This window comes from Muscardinus avellanarius (assembly GCF_963383645.1).
Source record: "Muscardinus avellanarius genome assembly, chromosome: 3".
In the NCBI taxonomy this organism is placed as follows: Eukaryota; Metazoa; Chordata; class Mammalia; order Rodentia; family Gliridae; genus Muscardinus; species Muscardinus avellanarius.
The window spans coordinates 40417731-40445221 of record NC_137788.1 but is presented as its reverse complement, the minus strand read 5'-3'; the positions used below and the strand labels follow the sequence as shown (position 1 = coordinate 40445221).

Here is a 27491-nt window from a genome sequence, read left to right as displayed (position 1 = left end):
CGATGGACCTCCGGGACGGCGAAATTTCGGCGAGGCGGCCTTGAAGGAAGGTACGGGGCGGAGCCTCCTGGCGCTTGGAGAAACGCAAAGTGCAACAGCGAGCGATTTCCTCCGGGAGTCCGCTTGGAGCGAAAACACCGCGCTCGGCAGGGACCCGGGACTCAGAACCCGGGCCCGACGAGAGTCGGAAACAACCCCGAGGGTGCCGGCGCGGAGTCCTGCAGCGGGGCGCGCCGGAGGATGCTGCCTGGCTTCCCCCGCCGACCGAAGCCTCCGCGTCCCGGAGCGACCGCAGCTCCAGGCGGCGGCGCTGCTCCCGGCCGAAGGAGGCGGTGTCCGCTCCGCCCGCAGCGCCGCGCCCACCGGCCCGCGGAAACGCGTCCTCCGGGCGCAGCCGGAATCCCCTGGCCTGCCTAAGGTATTTCCGAGGGTGCGTGTCTACACCGACCCTTAAAAACCAGAATAGTTCCACCCAAAAATCTAATCAATATGTGTTGGCTCTCAAATACCCCCGAGAGAGCAAAGGCTCGGAGGCCGAATTACCCTGTCTGCCCACTACCCCCGTTTAGTTCTCTTTCAGCGTCTCTCTCCAGGAACCTCACTGCACCAGCCTCAGGTACAAACGTGTGCTGGGTCTCCTTATCCTGGCTGGCCTCCTCAGACCCCAGCCTGCACCACCTTCTGAACTACGTATCGAAATAATTCAGACGCAAACCCAAACTCGCCCCGCTTCTCTCCAGCCCGGAGCGCGGAGTTGGAAGTTAACTCCGAGTTCGGTCCATAAAGACCGGAGGCGAGCTGCCTGCTCCCACCTCCTCCTAAGCGCCAAACCCTGCGAGGCACACTCCACACTCAAAAATCTTTTCTCCCTTTCTTTTGCAGGGTGCCCCGTTTAAACAGCGTCGGCGCCTTTATTCGCCTGACCCTGCGCGCAGCAAAACCCGCCTGGTCGGTCATTGTCTGGTCTGCCACGGCCCCCGCCCCCGCCCCAATCAGTGTCACAAAACGCCCCTTTCAACAGATTCCAAACCCTCTTCACCCGGGGCGCACCGAGCCTTCAACTTCATTAAGTGCGCGCTAAGGCGGCGCTGGAAGAGGCGAAGTTTAAATAAACCGGAGCAGAGAGGGAGGAGGGGTGGGCCTGGGGAGGGGTGGTATTGAAGGGGGGGGGGATAGAAGTGTTTTTGAAAAGGGGAAAAAAGTCATCGGGGGTGGAAGAGTGCTTTGTAACCTCGAAGACGCGCCTGCTGTGGCGAGAACAAATTGGGTATGGAGGGGAAGTGTCCGCCCCCCACCTCAACTCCGGCTCCTGGGTGGTCCCGGGAGCCCCTGGAGAAAGAAAAAAAAAAAAAGATAGGGAGGAATAGGCGCTGAAAAGAATCAACCGCTTTAATTGGGCTGCAATAGAGAAGTACGGGGAGGCTCGCGGATGGGCCTCGATCACCCAAACCAAATACTCCTCAATCAAATAAAATGCCTGCCCTTAGCCGCGGCTGGAAAACGAACGTCAAAGTTGCAGAACCAAGGTCGTTCCTCACAGCCACAGAAAGTAAGTCTGCAAGATGGGGGAAATTCTGCCCGGAAAGACCCCCTCCCCCCTCTGTGTGGCCTCGGGCCTCCAGGCGCCGGATGAAAAGGAATGAAATTGAACGAAATTGAACGAAATGAAGTGAAATTGACCAGCGAAATTCACCAATTTTCTTCCCCTTTAAACTTCCCGCTCTCAGCAGCACTCTCTGAACCCCAGGCCGATTTCTTACCATTTTTTTTTTCTCACCTCGGAGAGATGAAGGTGTGCCCTGGAAATTTCCCTGTTATTGTCACCAATTGTGAAGCCAGTGGCGACTGAACCTCACCTGCCTCCACCCAGGCAGAGAGAGGGAACCCTCCGCAGCTGCGGCTGGGCTTGGCCTGTTTCTCCTCCCAGGAGGCTGGGCTCCTAGTGGGCCAACACCCACCCTGTGCACCCCCAGGTTGGGAGAAAGTCTCTGACTGAGCCCCATCAGTCTGAAAAGGAAGGGAAAGCCAGGATTCTACCATAAATTCCTGCAGCTCCCTCGCCCTTCCTGCAGTCCAGCTCCAAGCCGGCCTCTCCCAGATCATAGCTCCCAGGTTGTTCACAAAGACAACCTAAAGTAGTCCAAAATTCCATATAACTTCCCTTCTCCCCTACCTTCAGCTTCTGGAGCCGCTAGGGCTCCCTCAGTAATTCCCATTTTCAAGACCAGTTGGGCATTAACGGTTTTTCTCTGCCCCCTCCCCCAGTCCTTGGCCATAATTGTATCCAGTCCAGGTCTGGCTGTGTTGACCTCTGGAGAAACAAGGGTGTGGGTCCCAAGATCCCCAGAAATTCCTTATACACCTTACTCTTCTTCCCCAATCCTGGTGTTTCTAGCTTTTCCTGATATGGACCCAACACACCACCACCAATACTACCACCACCACATGTAATATCTCCTCTCCTCTATTCCTCTGTTCTTCTCTTCTCTATCTCTTCCTTTCGTACCCTCCTTCCCTCCCTCCAAAGACATATCACGGAATCCAGAAGAATTTGCCGCTTCTCCTATAAATATCAATTATGGAAGTATCTCATCTATCTACCATCAGATATGAATTCTGCCTTATTTAATTTTCTCTTTCCTAGAGAGTGAAACCAACTAATAAGTCTTTTACTTAAAGCTCCAAACTACACCCGGGAGTGACCTAATCATAAAAAAACGAGATCCCATAGCTACAAAAGATTTCACTGAGAGCAAACACACTCAAGGGTGTGCATGCACAACACACAGTCACATTTATCCTTCCTCTAGTGAAAAGAAAACAAACTCAGAGCAAGGGAAGTCAACAAAGCAGCCAGACACCATTATCTCAGTATCTGCAGACATTTCCCAATTTTACCATTGAACCTAAGCTTATTTCTCCTGGAACATTTGGTAAAATGGTGGAAAGGTAGCCACTCCCTTAGACTCTCCGCAAGATGGAGAGGCACCTTGCTTGCCCTCCCTTGGCAGAGGGACTGCATCTATCATATATACCTAGAGCCTTGTCTCCCCTCCCTTGGTGAAAAGGATGGCTTGAGAGTCCGGGCGACCCTTCCCAGGCTCCACCCTAATCCTGATTGGGACCTTATCTGGATTTTCTGGAGGACTCTGGCCTCTGCAATCTCCTTCCTTCCTACTCTTGCCAGCTGCTGGGGTCCTAGCTTAAGAAGCTCTGCCCACACGCTCTAGTTCTCACTTCGGAGTCTGATCCTGTCTTCTTCTCTGTCATTTGCTCCCCAATCCTTGCCCTCAACATGTGTCTGTTTCCTAAGAAGGCTAAATGCTCTTCCTACACTTTCATATTTCTCCTTTCCTATGATCTCAGAGCAGAGAGAAAAGACCTGAGCAATTCTCTCTCTGCACCACCCAAAGCATCACTCACCCAACATGTTTGCAAATTTGGCTACAAGGAGTTCCGGGTACAGGCAGAGAGCTGAGGATTCAATGGACCATGGAAGGTTCCAAGCAGACCAATGGATGTGCACTCTGGCCGTACCTTCTAACTATAAGCATGGCTCAGGGGACCAGGAGCTTTGCCCTAATAGAGGGAGACCCCCACGAACTCTTTTAGTTCACATAGCACCTCTTACCCAGGTTTTACAGTCCCCAATTCAAGATTTTCATCTCTGGTGCAGAGAGGTGGCATCTGAAGGCCCTATGGTAGCCAAAGAGAAACTTCTCTCTTCTTAGAGACAGAGAGACAGTGATGGAGAATCATAACTACTCACCCACAAATGTTCTAGACACACATAAAAACACAGATAACCTGAAATGCAATCCACACACATAAAAAGGAAAAAAAAAAGCAAGGCAACCCAGACAAACACAAAAACAAACCACAACTTCCATAAAAAGCCCCTGAGCACAGAGCACAGAGGCAAAGAGAATATGTATCAAGAGATATATTCACTTTGTACTCAGAAAAGATGGTGTTCAAGAGCATTTAGCAGCCAGAACTGTCTGGGTCATGCTAAAATCTAAACCAGGAAGTGAGACACCAGTGCATTTAAAATGTAATCCCCCTGCCCAAACCCAGGCACCAACCATCCTAGTACCAGAGGGAAAATGAAAGTGCTGGAGGGGGTCAATGGCTTCCTAAACCCTGGCCCCATGAGCAGCTGAAGGCCAAAGCCATCCCAGAATCTGATGAACCTAAACCCTCCTGCTGACCCTTCCTCACTCCCCTCTGCTGGGCAGTTTGGGGTCTTTTGGAAGAGCCAGATCTGGACAAGGGCATGCAAGCAGGCTGAGCTGAGGACTGCTGAAATTCACATACATTTATTCAATTGACACTGATGGGGAGGGAGGGAGGGAGGGAGGGAGAGACAGATTTTTCTTTTCTTCCACACAAACCATCAGACGATTTCACAGAGTCTTCCCTAAGGGGAGAAGTCTAAGTCAATGCACACCAGTGGACAGAGAATGCAGAGAGCAGTCCACTGTACAGATATTTACACATAATTACAGGACCCCCTGACAGGCTCTGTGTCCTTGCCCACCCCACCCCCACCTCTCCAGGCCCTGACCCAGACCCTTCTCTCCCACCCGACCTCATTGCCTTTAACTACAATAAATATTGCAGGGCCTGGGACAGAGCCGAAGGTTGGAGGGCCGCTGGCCCTGGACAGCCGACCCCAGCCAGCCAGGGGAAAGGGGGAAAGTTCCTTTTAAAGCGCCCAAACACAATAAAGGGTTTTCCTCCTGGAGTGAGATCTGGGGTTTCTGCAAGGATTGTGGTGGTCCCCTCCTCCACCTCTTCCTTCACGTGTAGACACCACTTTAGAAGGAACGAACTTCCTTTTAGAAGGGGCGTGGGGGGGGGAGGACTTGAAATTTTCTTTTAAGCAGATAATAGATGTCTTTAAATTATAATATTGAAAAAACAGGGTCTCAAAGTCGAGGAAAGAATGAGGGAGCAAAGAAGAAAGAGAGACGTCTCAGAGCCCTCGGTGTTTCTGGCGGGATCCGCAAGGCCTGGGCAGGCATATCTCCGGGAAGGCATTTTTTCCGGGACTGCCGAAGGAACGGGCACAGAGGCAGGGAAAATCGAAGGCTCTCCCCTCCCTCTTCTGCTGCTCAATCTGGAATGGGACCTTGGCTTGGGCCTCGCCTTGAACGAGGAAGCCCGCTTCGTCCCAACTCTCGGCGAGATTCTGAGCGTGGGGCCTGAAACGCCGAGTCCCGCGCCGGCCCAGGTCTGGAGACTTCATAAATAGACTCCCTGAGTTCCGCTGGAACCGCAGGAGCTCGGGGGAGAGGCTGAGGAGTGCGGGCCTCACTGGCCCCGAGCCCGCAGCGGTCAGAAGTGGCAGCCACTGAGGCCGGCGACTTTGCCGGCGAAGGGCGGCCCCGAGGACAGAAGCGCGTCCCCAGGGTGCGAGAGGCGGATGTGGCCGGCCACCGGGGCCAGGGCCGGCGCAGTCAGCATGGCCAAGACCTGGGCTTGACCCCCAGGACCCGCGGCTGCCGCGAACGGCGATCCCGGGGAGCCCTCGCCGCCGCCCGGAGGTGCCGCCCCGCCACCGCCGTGGCCCATGATGTGGTCTATGGAGAAGGAAGGCCTCTGCGCCGCCCCCGCGCCCCCGCCGCCCGCGCCCCCTCCCGCGTCCGTCTTGAGGCCCTGGCGCAGGAGTGCGGTGGACAGGCCGGCCGCGGTGCCAGCTGCGGGAGGGCTCAGGGACGCGGGGTAGAAAGCTTTGGCGCAGCCCAGCTCCGCGCCCAGGAAGGCGGGCAGGCCGGCGGGGCCCGGGCCGGACCCCGGGGCCGGCGCAGGGGCCGGGGCCGAGGCGGCTCCCGCGAACACCGAGGCCGTCGGAGGTCCGGGAGGCGGCGCGGCGGCGCGGCCGGGGGGCACCGACAGCTGGCAGGGCGCGGCGGCGGCCGCGGCGGCGAAGGCGAAGGCGTGCGGGTGCGGGTGCGGGTGCGGGTGCGGCGCCGGCCCGGGCGGGGGTGCGCCGTAGGCCGGCAGGGCCAGCCCGTAGCCGTAGCCGTAGGCGCCGTAGGCGGCGAAGCCGGGCAGGAAGGCGCCGGGGTCTCCGGCCGCCGCCGCCCCGCCGCGCAGCAGCAGCTCCGGGTGCGGGTGCGGGTGCGGGTGCGGCGGCGGCAGCGGCTGCCGCTTGAAGCGCTTGCGGCGCCGCAGGAAGCTGCCGTTGTCGAACATGTCGGCCGACTCGGGGTCGAGCGTCCAGTAGTTGCCCTTGCCCGGGTTGCCCGGCTCGCGGGGGATCTTGACGAAGCAGTCGTTGAGCGAGAGGTTGTGGCGGATGCTGTTCTGCCAGGCGGGGAACTTCTCCCGGTAGTAGGGGAAGCGGCCGCTGATGAACTCGCAGATCTCGCTCAGCGTCAGGCGCTTCTTGGGGCTCTGCAGGATGGCCATGGTGATGAGCGCGATGTAGGAGTAGGGCGGCTTCACCAGCGGGCTGCGCGCCGCCGCGCTCCCCGACGGAGGCCCCGGCCCCGGCCCCGCCGCGCCCGGCCCCGGGCTGCCCGCCGCGGCCGCCGCCCCCCGGGGCGCCAGGGCGCGGGGCTCGCCGTCCGAGCAGCCGCCCGACTCCTCCTCGTCCTCGGCGACGTCGGCCTCGGCTTCCTCGGGAGGAGGCTCCCGGCCGTGGGGGAGCACGTCCCGGGGGGCGCGGGGCCCGGAGCGGGCTGGGGGCTCCCCCCCGCCGCCGCCGCCGCCGCCGCCGCCGCCGCCCACCACGTCGATGTCTGCGTCGGCCTCGGACAGCGCGGCCGGGGAGCTCTCGGAGGACATGATCTCGCAGCAGCAGCTGCCCAGGGTCATGGTGCCGCCGCCGCTCTCCGGCTCCGCTCCGGCCGCGGCTCCGGCTCGGCCGCGCTGCCTCTGGGGCGACTGTGTTTTGCGCGCGGGCGGGGAGGGGGCGGGGGACGGGGCGGGCGGGGAGGGGTCCCCGGGCTCCGCAGCGCCCCCTGGCGGGCCGCGCCGCCGCTGGCGTCCCGCGGAGCCACCCGGCCCGCCGCCCCCGGAGCCCGGGCGGGGACCCGCGCCCACCGCGCGGGCGAGGAAGCGGGGGCCACCCCTCCCCAGGTCAGGTCTCGGCCCCACGCCCCCGGCGTGGGAGTGGGGGTCCGCCGAGCTGCTCCCTAAAGCGGAAGAGCCGGGGCTCGGGGCGGAGCTCCCGGGCGGGGCGGGGCGGGGCGGGGCGGGGCGGGAGGGGCGGACGGAGAGCCCGGCGCCCGGGCCCGGCGGGAACGCACTGCGGCCGCGGCGGGAGCGCGGCTGGAGGCTGGAGGCTGGAGGCGGGTCCGCCTCTTGCCCGAGGCTCCCGCAAACGCTCGGTCCGGGAGCCGACGCCTTCAGTGCGCCCGGCCCCTGGAGGTCGGGGCGCCAGCCCGAGCCCGTAGCATGGCGACAGCCCCCACCCATCATCTCCCGGGGCGGCGTCCGGGCCACCGGGCCGAGGAGCGGCCGGAGCGCGAGCCGGAGCCCGAGGCGCCGGGGCGGCGCCGCCCGAGCCCGGGAGCGGCCCCGGCGAGCACCCGAGGATCGCAGCCTCCTCCCGCAGGAAGGTGAGAAGTCCGGTCCGCGCGCTCCCCGTCCCTCCAGGCCCGGGACGCTGCCTCCGTCGCCTCGCGGGGACACCCGGGGGGGGCCCGCCTGTTCGCGGCCCCTTCCCGAGGAGTCTCGGCCGTGGCCGCGTTCTCGGGACGCGGACCCGACATGGCTCAGAGTTGTGCGTATCGCGTTTTCTGGCTCAGCATCCGTTTGTCTGTCTCTGGCTCTCTCGCCCTCCGTGAATCGGCCTCCGTTTCCTGTGGAAACTCTGTATTTGGCTGTCTGTCCGTGAGTCTGGGACTTCTCTCAGTTTCCCTCTCTGCTACCCCCAGTCGCCCTCAGAGCTGCCTCCTCATCGCCCTTGTGGCCGCCGGACTTAAAAACTTTACGGACGAGCAGCAGGACTCCCGTGGAGACGTCCCTCAAAGGACTGTGACCCCAGCCCAGGCCAGTATTGCCTTTCTCGGGATCTGGCACACTTTCGTTTGGTCTAGCACGCTTTTTGCCGGCGGTTTCCTGGTCATCCCATTAGGCCTGACTCTCCTAGCCTCCTTCCAGGACCCAGACACTAGCGGCTCCAGCTCAGACAGGGCCCGTTTCAAGCTCTGGGACATCGAAGGGGAAGGGGCGCTGGGCGTGGGCAAGCAGCGAGCTGGCCGCCCGCCGGGACGCTGCCCCCACAGCGCCGCGCAGTGGCCAAAGCTTGGGCATTATTGGTGGCTTGGGTCTCATCTGTGCACGGCTGTCAAATGACTGTGTGACCCTCAGTATTAGGTAACTTCCCCTTCGGGAACTTCAGTATCAAGAGGAAGCTCCAGTCCTGGCTGCGGCACTGAGCAGCTGTCCCTTCTGTATCTTTCTTTAACTATGTCTCCTCTGTTAAAAAAAAATTAAAATACTTTATGACTTGGTGTGTAAAAATTAGACTGTTTATAAAGAGGGTATTGAGAGCACTTTGCAGATTTTTGGGACCTTGTTCCCCGGGAGAGAAAGGGATGGGGATGATCTCAAGCTGGGATCCAACCCCAGACGGCTTTACTGGTGCCACCTCTGGTCACCTTGCTGAGTTCTGTAGCTGAGCTGGGAGCAGGGTGGGAGGGGATATGCAGCCCAGTGGGCTGGATCTCAGCAGGGCGGATGTGAGGGTGGATGAGTTCTCTCTCCTATCCTCTCCTAACAGCAGCCTCCAATCAATGGAAAAGTCTACTGTAAATTCTACTCTCCCACTCCACAGATGGGCTGCAGAGACCCAGAGAAGGGGGGAAGGGCTCACCCCAATGCAGCCCTTGTCACAGAATCCTCACAGTGGAGGTTTTTATCCTCCCAAACTTAGAAGAGAGTGGAAGGGAGGTCTGGCTGCTCAGAGCCAGTGAGAACAAGTCATCTGGATCCACTTGATGTACTGGGTCTGCATAAACAGACCATCCTTGAGAAAAAGAGATGAGGTCTAGTTCTCAAATCAGGGACAGCAAATTGTGTCCCTGTTTTGTTTTTTTTTTTAATTGGAATTTCGTGGATGACAGGGCCCTCCAAAAACAAAACAAAAGAAGTCTTGGAGAGATGTTTCTGATGTGAGTCCAGATAAACTCACATACCTAGGTTTGTTAGATTTATTTTATCTGGCAACCCTACACATACCTCGAGCTTGCTTTTTACTGCTGGGAGATTTCTCACACTCCAAGTACCACACTCACCCAGACCTGCTCCATGGGCTCCTCACTAACTCCAAAAAGGCTCAACTCTGCTAGTGTCTAAGTAAATGGGCACAAAACCAGCACTTCATCTGATCCTACTTCATTTCAACTTTTGGAATATGCATTTTAAAACAACAAATGAACTGGGCGTGGTGATGCATGCTTGTAATCCCAGCATTCAGGAGACTGAGACAGGAGGATCATGGTTCTCTGACAGCCTCAGCTACTAAGTGAGGCCCTTTGCAACTCAGTGAGACCTCATTTCAAAATAAAGGATTAAAAAAATAGGGCTGACCGTGTAGCTCAGAGGTAGAATGCCCCTGGGTTCCATCCCCAGTAAACACACACACACACACACACACACACACACACACACACACACACACAGGGCAAATGAAACCGACTACCTTCCTACCTCGCCAGCCCTCTCCTGGCTTCCCAGGCTCCAGCTTCAGGGTAAGACTGGCTGAAGCGTTTGCTGCCCAAATCCCCTGGTTCTGAGACTCTAAGCAAAAGACTGCCATGCAGCTGCAACTGCCAGCCCCCTCCATTCCTCCCCATGGCCCTTTGCTGCTACTAAGAGCCACCTGGGGAAGAAGAATATACATAGAACCCCCAGCCTTTGTTCTTCTGGGTGGGGATGTGGAGTGGCCTTAAGGAATCATCCTGTGCACTTTAACGTGGGATGGGAATGGAAACTGAGGCCCAGGAGAGCATGTTACTTGTCAGGTTTCTGAGGGGTCCTAAGGTGGGTGGGACCCAGGTGTCCAGAACTCATTTATTTATCCAAGGAACTTTGTTTCCCGGGCATAGCCCCCCCTCTTGCCTGGGAAGGGGGTTTCTGGCAGTCTCCTTTCCCTCCCAGTCTGGGCCAGTTTGTTTTACAGAGTGCCAAGAGAAGGTGACCCGGATTAAGGATTCATTTCCTTTTCTACATTTTCTTGTGGTCTTGGTCTTTCTCACCTTTGGGCTCAGCCTCTTTGTCTTCTGGCTCTATCAACCAACAACCAGGGGAATTATTGCCTTGGCACAAACCTGAACACCTTCCTCAAAGCCTGGGCTCCCTCACCAGTACCTACAGCAAAATCAAACTGGGAGGACCAGTGGCTATTGGTGACAATGTCTCTCTGGTCTTCCCCAGCCCCTTCCTTCATCTGCCTCCCTGCCAGGCCATCTCCCTCAAGCAGCCTGGAACTATTAGGAGGACCTGGGGAGAGGGGAAGCTCTTCAGAGTTTTCCATTTCAAATGTTCAGTTTGCCGGGGAGAAGTTGTAATGTTTACTGTGGAAATATATGTTGTTCTCTGTAGCATCGTGGACATTTCTCTGCTCCTTCTTATAGTCCCTGTGAATCGCCATTCTCCTCCCCAGAAGAAAGGAGAGTCCTCCTGCTATTACACAGAACTGTCAGTTGTGGAACTAACACTGCTGCGCTGCTGAAGGGAGTGCCTGAGGCATCGCAGCTGAACAATCTCAGGCAGCCTTTGGGTTTCGACCTCGCAGCGTGCATGTGTGGCCTGCTCCTCTGGCTGCCGCAGGAAGCCCCAGCTGGACCCAGAGCAGAACACCTGAATTTCACCCACCAAACTGGCTGCCCTGGGCCCCTCCCTACCAGGCAGCAGCTCTGGAACCAGGGGCTGGTTTAGACACAGCCTTTGCATCTCCCAACGCTTTTCTCCACGTGTATCTAAACCTGCTGTGGAGTGTTTGTCTCCTTTGGCACAGATTAAAGGCAGTAGATCCCAGATAGTGTGATCTGCAAGGGTGGACCTAAGGTGGCAGGGGAGCCAGGCACAGAGACGACAAGACTACTTGTGTGTGTGTGTGTGTGTGTGTGTGTGTGTGTGTGTGGTGATCTCCAGCCTCCTGACCACCCCAGGCACCCCTGCTTTAGCCCCCCCACCCCACCCCGGCATAGCAAAGTATGAGAACACTCATTTATGTCTTCTTCCATTACACCTGGCCCGGGGCATCCCCTGCCCACCGATCTGCCGGCTCCAGCACCATCCAACCATGCCCCCTGTGGCTGAGTGTGGAGCCTGGCACTTCCGGTTTGTGGGATGAGGGTAGCGGGCTCTAGAGAGAAGGAAAACAGCCGCAGCGCTGCTCCCAATCCATCCGGCCGGCTGGCGGGTGATAGGCGCCAGGGCGGCAGGTCCTCTGAGTTCTCTACTGCGGTAGAGTGGTTTCTGGGCTCTGCACAGCAGAAGAAAGTGATGGACGCTTCCAGGTTTCCTGGAGCGGGGACTCTAGGTCCAAGTACATTCTGGTAGGTTCCTGGGGCCCTGGTTTTGGGGGCCTGTCTGGGTGTGTGCATTTTCCTTTGGTGGCTCTTTGGCCCAGCATGACCCCGAGTGACCTGTCTGGAGTCCTCCCCTACTGACCTCGAGTTCTGTGCCTGCAGGGCCAGTGTGGCCCAGGACCTCCTGGCAAGGCTGTCCATCCAAGCCTACATTATTTTTGCTCCGGAGCCTGAGGCGGTAAGATCTAGTACCGGACTGCAAACCCAGCAGCCAGCAGCGAGATCCTGCGTGGAAGGAGCGCGCGCGCAAGGATGCGGGTTTGCGGTGGAGGTTCATAACTACCGACTGCTTCGAGAAGAGAGCGTGTAAAGCGATTGTAGGAGAGCCTGGAAGGCTGGAACTGCGGCTTCTTCCTGCCAATTACATGTTGCCTGCTACCTCGGTGTCACTTCAAAACAGGATGCTCTTCTCAGGCCCTGAGTTGGGACAGAGAGGAAGAGAGGGCGCCTAGCTGTAGAAACTTGGTCTCCCAATGCAGCTCCTGCGTGCAGGCCATCACGTTCAACCTTTGGGAGTCCGAGTGCAACTGTTAAGGCCGGAGGTTCCCCCCCCCCCCCATGCGTGGGCGAGGAAATACAGCGGAGTTTCTGTGCCTTGTGGGTTGGTTGAGGAGCCGCGTAAACCTCAGGGAAAGCTGAGCGAGGGGAGCAGCTGGAGCCAGGGCGGAGCTGCCGGGAATCTAGTGCTGGATTCCTGGGGAATAGCGACCTCTGGAGGAGGTCCGAAACCACACCAAGTGAGGAACTTTGCAACAAGGTCTGAGACCAAAGCACCAAGTTCCCAGACCACCCCCATTCCACCCCGTTGGCAAAGTCATCTAGAGACTCATAGCCCCCAACTCCACTTTTTGCCCACTTTTGCTTCCTTTTCCAACCTGTACAAATGCTTCAAATCCCTACTCAAGTACTGCTTCCTCCCAAAAGAAGCCTTCTCCAGAGCCCAGCCCTCCCCTCTTCCTGCTCTGAACTCCTCAGACCCCGGTGCAGGGACCCTGGCCTGCAGCTCACTCACCACTGCACAGCCCACCTGCTTTCTGCCTCGCCGGTACCCAAAGAGACCGTTAATCCACTCCACCCACTCTTTGGTGGCAGTCTGGGTGTGTTGTTTTCCCTGTCTTCCCCACCCCTAATAAAGAATGTAGCCATTGATTTGAAATTTTGACTGTAGCTTTTTTTCAGAGTTCATTTCTCTAACAGGGAAATTGAGACCCAGAGAGAGGGCTGACTTGTCTGAGTCGTGCCGCAGTTCCACCACTTATGGTAACAGAGGTGGAACTGGAACCAACACTACTATCCCAACTCCCATCTGGGGCTCTCTCCATCTCACTTAGATGGAAAGCAAATAACATGGCTCATGGCTGGTTCTGGTGTGGGAGCCCTAGCTGGGGAAGTCTGGGCAAGAGAGGGAAAATGTAAGGGAGCTGGGGGAAGGGAGGATCACTGCTCCAGATGGGGCAGTAAGGAAGGCAGGACCCGCAAAGCTGTGCTGGGAAGTCCTTCCTTCCCCGACCCCAACCCAGATTAAGCTACTTGGAGGGGCTCCAACTTGCAGGGGTTGGTTGATGTCTTATGTAAGTAGGTTGTGGGGTAGGAGGCTGGAAGGAGCCAAAACTCAAGCAAATACCACCCTTCCCTCCACCACCCTTACTTGGCCAAAGGGGGGAAGGGCTGAGATTTCTCCTGCCAATACACACTGAGAGAGCACTACTCTTCCATGGGAGGAGGCCTTCTGGTACAGAAATGGGTAGGTGGTTTACAGGTAATTTGCATGAAGCCCCAGGTATGCCTGTCCCGCATGCTGAAGAATTTGCGGACCGTTTCACTTACTGGTACAGAGTGCTTGTCTGCACAGAGTACTGGCAGCCTGGTCCTGCCTACTCATCCAGCCTCACTCCCAACCCCTGCACTCCACTCACACCTGATTTGCTCTTACCTGTTCACTTCCTGCCTGACTCATTCCTCTTGATCCTTCTTGGTCCATTTCAAGTGTCAAGTTTTATGAACCATTTTCCCCCTAGGAACACCCTGCACTTGCCAGACTGATGGGCTCCTGCCTTGTGCTCCCAAGCACTTACCTCTCCCTGCTGTGGGCAAGGGTCCTCCAGTCCATCACACCCTATGGATTATATTGTGTTCATTCTTATCTTTCCTCCTCTCCAAAATGAGGGTAATAATTGTGCCTACCTTGTTAGGTTGTTATACAGATTAAGTGAGATAATGCAGATAAACCACTTAGCAAACTTTGAAAGAGCTCAATAAATGTTTTGCATCATCATTATTAATTGCCCTGCCTCCTGCCAGGCACAAAGCCTGGCATTTAGGAAGGGCTTACTTGGTGTTAGGTATGTAGGCACATGAATGAGAGAAAGAATGAGTGATAGCATGACATACCTCTCCCTCTGACTGCGCCTCCCCAGAACAAGCTTAGACACATCAGTAGAGGTATATTTTCTCTGAGAAGAGAGGTAGGTAGTTTCTCCCCCCACATCAGTTCCTAAAGGGAAGAGAAATTGCCTCTCATTTCAAAAGTAGAACCCCCTAATCCCACATCTGTGGCTTAAACAGGATTTACCGTTTTACTTAAAGTCTGTATAGGCAGTTCAGGTGGTACGGCACTCCAGTGGTCTCAGGAACCCAGGGTCCTCCTTGCTTGTGACTCTTCTCTTTGTGAAATTCAGCTCTACTAGCAGAAATGCAACAGAGGAAACAGTCTAGAGAAAGAAGAGCCTTTTCTTTTATGATACCAGAATCAAACACAGGAGTGCTCTATGCCCTGAGCGTGTGCCAAGCTATTCTGCACAGACTTTATGTGAAAATGACATAAATGTCAATCTTGTTTAAGCCACCATTGTGGGATGGGGGAGCAGCTTGTAAATGAAGCTTAGTTACTACAGGAAAAGCTAGCAAAATGTCCTATAGACACAAAGGAAAGGCCTGGGGTTATTAGTCTGGAAAATAAAGGTGGGCACAGCTACCATCTCTAGATCCCTACAGGGCTGACCTGGGGCAGAGAGAGCAAAGGAAAGGGGAGGCAGAAAGCTATGATGAGACTTACTGTGACTCCAAACAAGAAAAGCATCCTGCCAAGGCTGTGCCTGAGATGCAATAGGTTTCCTTGGTGGCAGGGAGCTCTCCCCAACCCAGGGGTATCTGAGTAGAGGCTGGGTAGTCACTGAGGAGGGATCTTAGAGACATCCAGGTACAGCAGAAAGATGTCCAGTCTTAGAGCTGGATTCCAGCTATGCTCCAATCACTTACAAGTCTCAGACAATAACCTCTCAGCCTCATTTGTAAGTTCTTTTGATAGGTGGGTTGGAGACTAGGATTAAGGAAATTTCTCAGCTTGCTACCTCAAGGACTCCCAAGAACTAGGGCTCTAGTTAAAGTCAACCATGAGTCAGGGTGTCTCAGTGAGGTTCCTCGCCCTCCTCTCCAACTTTGGCATGTTAGGGGATGCCTGCTCCACCCTGCTGGGAGAAGCACCTCCCCCTGGTTTGTGCTGCAGGTGGAGGGGAGCAGTGGAGCCTGAGTCAAAAGGCCTGGGCTCCACTCCCAGCCCTGCTTCTGTCTCCTGTGGGGTTTCAAGCATGCCCCTACCTCTCCCAGTGCCTCATTGGATAAGTAAATATCCAGGACAATCTGGCTGTAGACCTAGAGCTCTTAACTGCTGCGCCTCATCTGCAGTTCTAAACGTGAGCAGTCACCATTCACCACAATAACAATCACGTACTACTTGGTCTCACCCTACCCAGCCTCCTCGGAGGGGCAGGCACAGGCTCCTCCATGTGCCCTGCATAGGTCAGCCTCAAATGGCACCAAATGTTATATGAGCTGACATCACAGGTCTGGGCCAACCCAGAGGCTCCCAGGCTGCCAACAGCCTTGGTCCCAGCCATGGAGTTTGGCTCCCATTTATCACATGCACACCTTCACAGGGGACTCTGATCTTCCCTCATCCACTTCTTCCCTCAAAGCTGGGGCCATCCAAATTTGGGAGATTAGTGGCAATGAAAGGGGAAATCTGTAGCAAATCTTAGAACATGATCCTATGGTCAGAAGAAAGAAGTCACAACTGGGGATCCAGACAACAAGAAAGCCATATGTGTCAGGGAGCCAGGAGGCAGAGGTCAAATATCTATCTGCCACTGATGCCCAGGGAATAAGGGCTAGAACATAGAAGGAGCAATCACTGTCACCATGGACAGCTTGACAGGCAGAGAGGGGAGGGGGCTAGGCAAGTACCTAAGCTTCCCGGGTCCAGGTCCAGGAACCAAAATACCTGGTAAGGGGCCGAGGTGACACACCTTGGTAGGAAGGCTCTGGGCAGGAGGAAGTGGGGTTTGCAAAGGTGAAATTTAGGTCTTGTTCACCAAGGGTTCCTTTGAGAAATAAAAGGGGACAGCTACCAAAAGAGCCAGTACATAGGGAAACTTGGTGCCCTGACAAGGGCTGCATGGTGTAAAATATGTACAAGGCTCCTTGCAGCACTTCTTGGAATGCTAAAAGGTTGGAAACAATGCAAATGCCTCTCAATAAGGGGGTGATTAAGCCAAGATAGTACATCCATAGAACAGAATAGTGTGCTATGTAAAATAAAGAAGTTCTTTATGTTTAGGTCTGGAAAGAGCTCCAAGATATGTTGTTGAGTGATAAAAATCAAGATATGGAACAATGTAAACATTTATGCTTCCAATTCAGATTTTCTGAGAAGAAAATAATGTACAGTTGTATTGGTTTACATATGCAACAAAAATATCTAGAAGGGTGAATAAAAATAAGTAACTGATTATCTGTTAGGGCAAATGGGGGATAAGAATGGGAGAGAGACTTTGTATCAGATCCTTCTTATATTTTTAAATCCAGACTGCTCCAGGAACCCTGCTTTTGTGAGCCCACAAGGCCCTAGTCCCTCCCAAGTCTGGCAGATAGAGCGATGCCCAGGATGGATCCCCAGACAGGGTCCAGACCTTGTGTCACTACTTCTCATCCTAAACTCCCTATACCCTCCAGACAATGCAAAACCTGGGCCAAAGCCCTGGTGTGCCCAGTTCTGAGCAGGCTGCCCAGGGAGGGAAACAGTGAAGCAGAGTAGACAGCTGCTATCGGAGGCCCCCAGTCAGGCGGGGTAGAAAGTCTTCACTTGCCAGTTAGAGATCGTCTCCACCAGACAATGGGAACTGGACGCATTCTGTTTTCAGAGGAGACTGAGGCTGACATCAGGACAGAGGCTGGTATTGTTGAGTAACCAGGTGACCCAATAGCTCCCTCCCCTTATAAAGCACTCTACGTTATTTTCATCTGCTGATATTTGACTTCTCTGAGCTGGGATGGCATCTGCTTTATCTGTGAATCCCCAGCCAGAGAAGAGAACAGGGTCTATCACAAGGGCCTTTGGAGTTAGGAATTGCTATGATGGTCAGAGAAAGGAAAGGATTTGCCTAAATTTTGGAGCTGGAACTAGACATTAGGTTTTCTGCCTTTAGCAGAGCATCCTTTCTTCAGTTTTATACTCACAGAATAGATAGATTCTGCTTCCTAAGTCATCCCATCCCACCACCATTCCAAGCCCCATGGTCAACTACCAAGGGTTGCCAAGAGGAAGGGGGTAGGAAAATAGGAGCTCTGGGGGAGATTTCCAGAGGAAGTGGGAAATTCAGCCAGTTTTCCTCTCCTACACCAGACAACTAGGATCCTCACTGGAGCTGGGGCCTCCCCACCAACCCCAAAGAGCATCCAAATGGATTCTGGCTTCATTCCAATGATTCACTACTCAAAGCAGGTGTATACAAGGTGACCAATAGATGGCGCTTTTGTCCCCATAAAAATTGATGGGTGAGAGAAAGGAGGGAGTACAGGGAAAAGGATAGAGGCAGCATGGAGGTGGAAAATTGACAACCAAGTCAAAAAAAGGAGGAAAAAGGCTTGCTGTGTCGCTTGAAAAGACACCTTTCAAGATCAGGACTGTGGGTGTGGGAGAGGGAGATATTAGGGTGAACTCAGGGAAGTTATTGGTACCTGAGGCTTTCTGTGCAGCTTACATCTCCACTCTCTTCTTCTGAAGAGGAAAGAATGGTTTTGGAGCCAGGCAGACCTGGAGTCAAGTCCTGAATGTCACTTGGCAGCTTGACCTAGATAAGTCACTTGAGTTTGTGAGATCCAATTTATCATTTATAAAGGTGATAAACTAGCCAGGCGTGGTGACACATGCTTGTAATCCCAGTACTTGGAAGGCTGAGACAGGAGGATCACAGGTTTGCGGCCAACCTTGGTAAATTAGTGACAGCCTGTTTCAAAATAAAGAATAAAAAAATAGGGCTGGGGGTATAGCTCAGAGGTAGAATGCCCCTGGGTTCAATCCTCATGTACCACAATAGATAAATGTCACTTTTGCATTTCAGTAGTAAATTGCATTTGGTGGTATATTTGTATATATACATATATATAAACTAGGAGTGCAATATATATACACTTGATGGTATAATCTAGGAGTGTATATGTATATATAACCTAGGAATACACATACGTACACACACATTGCACTCCTATATGTGAGATTAGACTATATTCTGTAGGATCACCCCTTCTTTATCAGGTCTTAGCAACATAAGTAAGTAGATTGAATTGGGATGATTTTTTTTTCTGTGTTCTGAAACAAATTATATAACTAGAAAAATAGGTTCTTTAGCCAGGCATGGTGACCCATGCCTGTAATTCCAGTACTTTGGAGGCTGAGGCAGGAGGATCAAAGGTTTAAGGACAGCCTCAGCAAGTAGAGAGACTCTCAGCAACTTAGTGAGACCGTTTCAAAAACAAAAATTAAAAAATAAAAAATAAAAAGGAGGGAGTGTGGGAGTGTAGCTTGAGCAAGTTCCTTGATGGTATGATAGAACTCACAGATAAAATGAGCTAACCTCAATGGCCTCTGGTGGGAGCTGTAGAGGAGCTAGCTGCCTCTGACATTTTCTGTTTCTTCTGTGCCCACAAGTCTATTAAAATTAGTTATTCTTAAATCAGTCAAGCCAGACCAGGGGTGTCTGCCAGCTAACTACCCGTAAGCTTTCTGGGTCAGCATGAGGCCTTGGCAATTTCAGAGGATTTTTGTCAATGGTTAATTTTTTTCTATATCTATTTTCTCCCTTTCCATGAAGCCACCATCCACTTCTACCTTGATCCTGCAGTAGCCTTTTAACTGGTCTCCCTATCCTACCACAGGTCTCCCTAACACTATCTCCACAGCATACTTGAGGACTATGAAATGTCCTCTGAACACAAGTTTGGATAAATCCTAAAGGAATTTTATTATTTTTGTTGCAGTTCTGGAGATCCAGCCCAAGGCCTGACAAATGCTAGGTACTCTAGCATTAAGCTACATCCTCAGTCCCATACCATGGATTTTTCTTTTATGGTACTGGGGATTGAACTAAGGGGCATTTACCGCTAAGCTACACCCCAAGCCTGTTTATTCTTTTATATTGAAACAAAGTCTAAGTTGCTGAGCCTGGCCACGAATCTGCCATCCTCCTGTCTCAGTCTCCCGAATACTAGGAACACAATCATATGCCACCACATCTGGCTCAGTAGTAGTCCTAATAATTTAAGCCCAGTTGCTACAGTGAAGGGCCCTCTGCCTTGCTCATTTTTCTCTCTCATTTTTGCCTGCCTTCCTAGGTACCCAGAGCTATGGACAAGCCTTTCTGTGGCATGATTATCAGTGCCTAGGGTATCACTTTTGTTTTTGTTTTTGGTGGCACAGGGGGTGGAACCCAGAGGCTTTCTACCTCCGGGCTATACTCCCAGACCTAGTTTATATTTTATTAGAAATAGGATCTCACTAAGTTGCCGAGAGCCTCACTAAGTAGCTGAGGCTGGCTTCGAACCTGTGTGATCCTCCTGTCTCAGCCTCCCAAGCGCAGGGATTACAAGCGTGCGCCACCACGCCTGGCTAGGGTATCACTTTTTTATGTATTCAGTTTTCCATGTGTCAGGGTAATTTGGGCTTCTTTCATGAACTGGATGCAGAAGAAGGCCCTCAAACCAACTCAGCAACATCCTGGGCCTAAGGCTACCATTCAGTCTATGCCCAAAGTCTCCTCTAATTGTTTGTATTTAGAATGTCCCCTATCCCTTACAAAACAATGCTATAGGCCGGGCATGTTGGTGCACACTTGTAATCCCAGCGCTTTGGAGGCTGAGACAGGAGGATTGCACAGGTTCAAAGCCAGCCTTAGCTACTTAGTGAGTGAGGCTTTCAGCAACTTAGTGAGATCTGTTTCCAAATAAAATATAAAATAGGTCTGGGAGTATAGCCTGGAGGTAAATAGCCCCTGGGTTCCACCCCCAGTACCACACACACAAAAAAAATGCTGTAATATTGGAAGCAGGACTTGATTGCTAAGGAAGAGTCCCTAGACGTGTGGCCTTGGGGATCTTATAAGATCCCCCCCCCCTTCTGGCCTCCAATATGTGAGAGCAGAGCCTTGCACTCTCCCACCCTGAGCTCTGCAGACCTGGCCTGATTTGAACTGAAACTGTGAAATCTCCAAAAACTGTGAGCAAATGAATCTTCATTCCTCAAAGTTGTATGGTCAGGTTTTTTGGATCATAGTAGTGAGGATGCTAACTGAGACACACCCCCAAAGTCCAGAAGTAGCCCCAGGACTTGTCTTAGCTCTCTTTTTATAAAGAATTCTCAGCAGTCATCCCTGCCTTCATCCTCCTGCCCAAACACTCACTGTAACACTGAGCCATCTCCCCATCTTCCCTGGAGAAAAAAAAAAAAAGCTGAGAAAACATGACTCCCTCATTCCCCTGCTCCCCAACCCCACCCACTCTGCCCTTTAAATGGCTACAGAAACACAGCTTTGACTCAACTATTTCATTGTCAAAGTGTGCGCCTAGCTTCTCGTGCCAAAACAATCATCTTAAGATGTGCAAAGTTTCCAAACAATTTGCCTCTATTGGAACAAGAGAATAAAGCAAGAAAAAGGAAGATGTGGAATTCAGGAAGCAGAAGATTCAACACAGAGCAGTGATGGAAGGAATTCCCAGGATGAGAGTGAAGGGAAATTCCAGGTCCACATCTGTGCAGCAGACATAGAAGGCTATCAATCCAGACAGGAGCTGGAAGATGGAGGGATCTGGAAGAGATGACTTCAGGAAGGAAATAACACATACACAACCAAAAAGAAAGATGGATTTCCTGAGATGTTTGACCTCACAAAAAAATCATATCACAATGGTATTAAAAGATCTGGGAAGATTGTACAGTAGGTACAAGGGAAAGTAAACAAATTTTTTAAAAATCCAGGCGTAACGATGTACACCTGTAATCCCAGTACTTGGAAAGCTGAAACAGGAAGATCACAGATTTGAGAACAGCCTCAGCAAGTAGTGGCTCTCCTCAACCTAGCAAGACCCTGTTTCAAAATAAAAATAAAATAGGGTTGGGGTGTAGCTCGGAAGTAGAATGCCTCTGGGTTCAATCCCTAGTACCAGAAAAAAAGTCATTATTAACTTCAGAAAAAATTAAAGGCTATACACACAAAAAAGGAGTTGCAATCATCATACATTAGTAGCTTATCAAAGAACATGTGTATATTAATGGAAATGTTAAAAGTTGGTTTAACTAAAAGTTAGTCATCTGAGTAAGAATGGGAAGAGAGAAAGATTTTAGAGGTAAATGAGCATCTATCATAATAGAATGCTAATCATTACAGAGAGAGGTATAATCATAGAGATGTAGACATATATTCCAAAAGAAACAAGTATGAATTGAAAGTAGATGCTTGTAGGGAAAAATGCTGGTTTCCTAAGAATGGGGCAGGATACCACTCTAAGTTCTTGGTTGCTGTTTGACTTGTTAGATTATGTACTTGTTTCAATTTAATAAAAATTAAAATTAAACACTGAAAATGTGTCTTCAGATCAGTAAGACTTCTAGGTTTCTATAAAATTGAAGAGTCAAAGCTGGGTGTGGTGGTGCACACTTGTAATCCCAGGAATTTGGGAGCCTGAGACAGGAGGATCACAGTTGGTGGACAGGCTCAGCTACTTAGGCACTTTGGAACTCAGTGGAGACCCTGTTTCAAAATAAAGAATAAAAATTAAGGCTGGGAGTAGATTGAAGATAGAATGCCCCCTGTTCTACCCCAGTACTGAAAAAAAAAAAAAGAATAGAGAGTCAAAGATTTGTGGTACTGGGGATGGAACCCAGGGGCTTTCTGCCTCCCAGCTACACCCCCAGCCATGTTTATTATTCTTTATTTTGAAACAGGGTCTCACTAAGTTGCAAAGGACCTCACTAAGTAGCTGAGGCCAGCTATGAACTGCGATCCTCTGGTCTCAGCCTCCTGATTTGAACATTTCTAAAGTTTCCATTCAGACTATTTTCTCCCCCAAAAGGAGAAGGACTACTGACATCTCACTTCTAGATTTAAAAATTATACATTTTAAGGACAGAGTTTTTATTTATTTTTTCAACATCTGCCAATGTGTCACAATTCTTAGGGCCCTGTATGGCATACAGCTTTCCAGACTCTGAAGACATAAACAGTCTCTTATTTGTGTCTCCATTGGCCTCAGAGCCTAGCACACAATGAATCTTTGATGCTGTTGAATAAAGAAAATGTAAGACATTTTAAAGATAAAAATCTTTCTTATTTTCCAGTTTGGCCATGACCTTCCTAGAATTCCCCTAGGTGCTTCCTACCTCATCCTCTGAGTGTCAAAGATCCTGGGGACTAAGACCTGCATGGCAGCAACAGTGATGGAATTCAGAGCTCAGGACGCGCTTTCTGGCTTCCAGGCAGTGGGAACAACCTTCCCTTCTGTGAAAATCCCTTGAATTAGGGAAGAATGTATCAGCTGGTGTTCTGGGGCAAGAAGAGGAGCTATAACACCATTTGGAGCAGAAGAAAGTTTGCATTTTAAAATATTATTATTGTTACTTGGTACTGGGGATTGAACCCATGGGTGCTCTACCTCCAAGCTACACCCCCGGTCTTTTTCTTTTTCTCTTTTTTAAAATTTTGAAGCAGGGTCTCACTAAGTTGCTGAGGGTCTCAGTTTCTAAGGCTGGCCTAGAATCTCTAATCCTCCTGTCTCAGCCTCCCAAGTATGGGATGACAGGTGTGTACCACCACACTCGGCAAAAGTCTGCATTTTGATCTCTGTGAATTTTCTGCTACTTGCTGGGCCCAGGGAGGCAGTTTCCTCCGCCAACAATGGTAAATTGCCTCTATGCGTCCACCTCATTCTTCTCATTATGTCTTTTCCACAAGTCATGGTAAGGATTACAAACAGGAATGGATAAGAATGTCCCCTTAGTCACTATTCAGTAAGTCAGGTTACAGTATTAAACACCAGGGATTCATTTGTTAAGTCAGCAAACACTACATGAAGGGCTGCTATGCATCAGGCAAATTGGATCTGACCTTGTTCTCAGCAGTTAATAGCTGGGGGAAAGGTCTATCCAGGTCACTTTCTGCCAAACAGTAACACCTACTGCCCTATCTCCGAAGCACCTCCCACTTTCCCAGATTCCCAGAACCCTTCTCCTTTATGAGCTGCTCACTGTCCACTCTCACTCGCCATCCCCATCCCCAACTTCAAACCCTGGTACCTAGGAGGGGTGCATCCAGGCACATTCAATAAGAAAATCATATTCACCCTGATCCCCTCCTCTGCCCATCCCCACCCCTAACTAGACTGGGGTAGGAAGCCTGGAAAAGCCTGATACTGAGTGTTTGGGTCAGCACCAGAGAGCAGAACAGGGTCAAAGGCCAGCTCCCCCAAATCACTTAACCTGAGCCACTGCTCAGTGCTGCCCTGTCCTTGGTGCTGGGGACAGTGAATCAGCTCAGGTCTATGCTGCCCCACCTCAGGATCCCACAGGGGAAGGGAAGTTAAATAGAGGCCTAACCTACATGCGGTATCCAGATCCAGAAGCTCAGAGGCATAGTTTTTGACTTGGTCTCACTTCCTAAGAGAAGGAACTATATCTTTTAGACTTGAGCCTCCAGCCAGCGTCCAGTGCCTTTCCTCCAGCATAGGGTTCATACTGAACATTTGAGAATTTTGTTAAAATGCAGAATCTGATGATTCAATGTGTCTTCTGAAAAGGGTCCAAGATTCTGAACTTCTGACAACCTTCCAGGTGATGTTGTAGGTCAACAGACCACACCTTTAGTACCTCAGGTGCTCACCTCATTTCTCTGAGCAGTGTTGATTGAATTATCTCTTCCTGGTCTATACATTTAGTGATGCAAGGAATTTGCCCCTTCATTCAGCGATGTCTCCCCAGTGCCTAGCACAGTGCTTGGCACGTTAAACAAGTGCTTGGAGGAGTGAATTAAGGCCAATGCTCCCTTATCTGTAAGAGCTAGGTATGATCCCAAATAGCAAGCAATCCCATTACCCAAATACACACACATGAACAGGTGTGCACACCCATGACATCCACCTTATCTCTACCAGGCTCTGAGACACAGACAATGGCATCAGACTAGGGCTACTCAGCACAGCTATGGCTGAATCACCTCCTCGTGCCCCTTTCTGAACCTCACAAGGGCTTCACCCCTCATGCAAATCTCACCCACTGTCCTCCCCAGACACTCCCCAAGTCACCAGCCAGAACAGTCAAGCCCAGCAAAAGGTTTCTTTCTTTAATTAAATCACTTTAATTAAAAATAATAATAATGAACCGCTAAGTCCTTTGCTTTCCAGGGGGGATGGGAGGGAGGGGTAGGCAGACAGGTTCACCAACTCCCCTTTCAGGCAGGGCTCCCTGGCGCTGCTTGTCTCTGACATCTCCAAAAACTGTCTTGAGGGCCCCCATATTTGGGCAGCCAAATGTCTCCATGTGGGAGGGGAGCTGAGAACCTGAGGACATCTAGGCAGACGGGTGGGGGAGAGGGGTTAAAGTTGCTGGGAAACGAAGGAAGATGGTGAGGAAGTTTTAACCCCAGCAGTTGACCAAGTAGAGCCTGTCCAGGAGCTGCTGGATCCAAAGTCTCCCTGGACACCTGCGGGCGGCGGTGAGCAGACTCGCGGCCGGGCGGCCCAGCTCCCTGGGGCGGAACCCAAAGTCCGACCCCCGGGCAGCGCGGGGCGGGAGCACGCGGGGCGCCCCGGGGGAGGGGCCGGGCGGCGCGCGGCGGGCGGCGCTCACAGGTAGCGCTCTAGCCCGGGCGCGAAGGCGGGCGGCCGCAGGTAGGCGTCCCCGGGCCCGGCCAGCGCGAGCAGCGGCTCGGCGGGCGGCGGCGGCGGGCGCTCGGCGGGCGCGTAGAGCGGCGGCGCGGCGCAGGGCGCGAAGGCGGCGGCGTCGGGCGCGGCGCAGCAGGCGGGCTCGAGCGCGGGCGGCGCGGGCGGCAGGCTCGCGAGGCCGTCGACGCCGAAGAGGCGCGCGGCGGGCGCGTAGGGCGCGTAGGGGAAGGGCGGCGGCGGCGGCGGCGGCGGCGGCGGCTCGGCGCGCTTGAAGCGCTTGCGGCGCCGCAGGAAGCTGCCGTTGTCGAACATGTCGGCGGCCGCGGGGTCGAGCGTCCAGTAGTTGCCCTTGCCCGGGTTGCCCGGCTCGCGGGGCACCTTGACGAAGCAGTCGTTGAGCGTGAGGTTGTGGCGGATGCTGTTCTGCCACTTGCGCGGGCTGTCGCGGTAGAAGGCGAAGCGCTCGGTGATGAAGCGGTAGATGGCGGCCAGCGTGAGGCGGCGGCCCGGGGCGTGCGCCAGCGCCATGGCGATGAGCGCGATGTAAGAGTAGGGCGGCTTCCCGCGCTGCAGGGGCCGCCGCCGCCGCCGCCCCGGGCCCGGCGCGGGCGCGGGCTCCGCCGCCGCCTCGGGCTCCCGCCCCGGCTCCGCGCCCGCCCGCGGCGAGGGCGGCGGCCCCGACGGCGCGACCGAGGGCGGCGCGGGGAAGCCGGAGAACGCGGCGGGCGGGTCCATGTCGCTGCGCCCGCGCATCGGGAGAGCAAGGCCCGCCGGCCCGCCTTATATGGGTGGACAGAGCCCCCTCCCCGCCAGGGCGCAGGGCTCGACCTTCCCGCTGGCCAGCACCTCCCCTGTAATTAGCTTCCCCAGCCCCGTCCCTCGGCTCACAGCCCCTTCTCTTTGGCCCCTCCCTCGGTCATCCCTTTGAGTCCCTTTTCCCCAGACCCTGCCTCACCCCTTCTCTGTCTCTATTGGGTCTGTCCCTGCCCTGGCCCCAGCCCAGGATGGTCTTTGATCAGCCCCTTCCCTGGCTGCACCTCCCTCCTCCTCCCCTTTGAGTCCATCCCAATCGCAAATCCACTCGTTCAGCGCACTCTCCTAGCCTTCTCCCCATTTTGCTCCTCCCTCCCTGGAGCCTAGTCCCCTCCATCCTCCCATCCTCCCATCTGGAACTGGGGTGAGAGAAGTCTTGCTGCCCTCAGTGCCCTATGTGGCGGGTCAGTGAGGCCTCGGGCCACAGCTGGACAGTAGGGAATCAGGGCAGAGGTCATTTGGAGACCCCAGATCAGGGTCACCGTTTACTCTCCGTGCTTCCTTCCTCTACATCCCACATCCCTGCCTTGCTCTCACTGCAAGCCTGTGAGCCTTCTTGGAAGGGAGTGTAAAATAGTCCAACTATTTTATTTTATTGCGGGTCTGGGGATGGAACCCAGGGGCATTTGACCTCCGAGCTACACCCCCTGCCCTATTTTTTTTGATTCTTTATTTTGAAACCAGGTCTCACTGAGTTGCAGAGGGCCTCACTAAGTAGCTGAGGCTATCCACGAACCGAACCGCGATCCTCCAGGTCTCAGCCTCCCGGATTACAAGCGTGCGCCACCACGCCCGGCTGTAGTCCAACTATTTTAAATGAAGAGCCCTCCAAAATCCACAACTTGCACTTGCCCTTCTGGCTGCCTGGTCTCCACACTGCTCCTGTTCAAGAAAACTGTTCCCTCTCTCAAGGCACCCACACAGGGCAGATACACAAACACAACTCTGCCCAGCCTCCAGAGTCCCAAGGAACTGTTACTAGATGGGGCAATGCCATCAAGTGATTCTGCCGACTGCAGGTCTGAGAGAGCAGCTTTCTAGCCCAGATAACAGGCTCAGGCTCATTGGGAATAGGGAATCTAGGCAGTTTTTTTTATCAAAACTTCAATCTGGAAAATACCACCTTCCACTACTATCCAGAGGAAACCAAAAGATAAAGAAAGGAGCCTGGTATTCAAATTCTGTGGCCAGGAGAGTTCAAGGAATTTTGAGGCAGAGCAGGGCTGGGTGTACAGTGAAGTGAGGAGCCCACAGTGCTAAATTTAAGGGGCAGGCACTCTCAAGGTCTTGCAAGTGCAGGGTCAGCCCTTGCAGCCAGGGCCTAATGACATTTAGGGCCTCATCTGCCCCACCCTGGGGCGGCCCTGATACATTGTGCCTTATCCCCCAACCCTGACAGATGACACAAGCTATTTTCAGTTGGCCTGTGGCACAGAAAGTCAAAATCCAAACTCAAGGCTTGGAGCTCAAGGGTTCATCTCTCAGCTTCAGTCCCCTGAGAACCAGCCACCATGATTAAGCATTTTAAAGCAAACATCTTAAGTACACTATTTGAGCATTCCTGTGGGGCATTATTATCTTCATTTGTGAATGAGGAAACTAATACTCTGAAAGGCTGAGCCATTACCTAACCTCACATACTACCTAGTAGCAGCAAGACTGGAATTAAACCCAGAGATCAGAGCACTGACTCCACGCTCCTCCTAGCTCCATCCTGTAAAGCAGAAACTTTAGAAATAAATTTCACTAGAGTTCCCCCAAGCCCCTCTGCTTCCATTGCCATAGTTGATTCCTGGCCTCTCTTGACCTCATGGTCAGCACCTCCAGGTGCCCACTGAACATAATCACATGGGTGTCTCAAGCATTATCCTAAATAAAATGTGTCTCTCCCTTAACATTCTGTTCTCCAGCCCAACCTGCTCC

General features: G+C 53.0%; 2 protein-coding genes across 2 annotated transcripts; both read right to left on the bottom strand.

Moving 5' to 3' along the window:
• Nucleotides 1-5340: 5340 nt before the first annotated feature.
• FOXD2 (forkhead box D2) lies at nt 5341-6825 on the bottom strand (the record flags this gene model as incomplete). Its single annotated transcript, XM_080691173.1, has 1 exon — nt 5341-6825. One exon carries the CDS (start codon nt 6823-6825, stop codon nt 5341-5343), a length of 1485 nt encoding a protein of 494 aa, XP_080547299.1.
• A 17891-nt stretch (nt 6826-24716) lies between these two features.
• On the bottom strand, nt 24717-25508 carry FOXE3 (forkhead box E3; the record flags this gene model as incomplete). The annotated part of the gene is made up of 1 exon (XM_080692998.1): nt 24717-25508. The coding sequence occupies one exon, from the start codon at nt 25506-25508 to the stop codon at nt 24717-24719; it is 792 nt and encodes a 263-aa protein (XP_080549124.1).
• Nucleotides 25509-27491: the final 1983 nt, after the last annotated feature.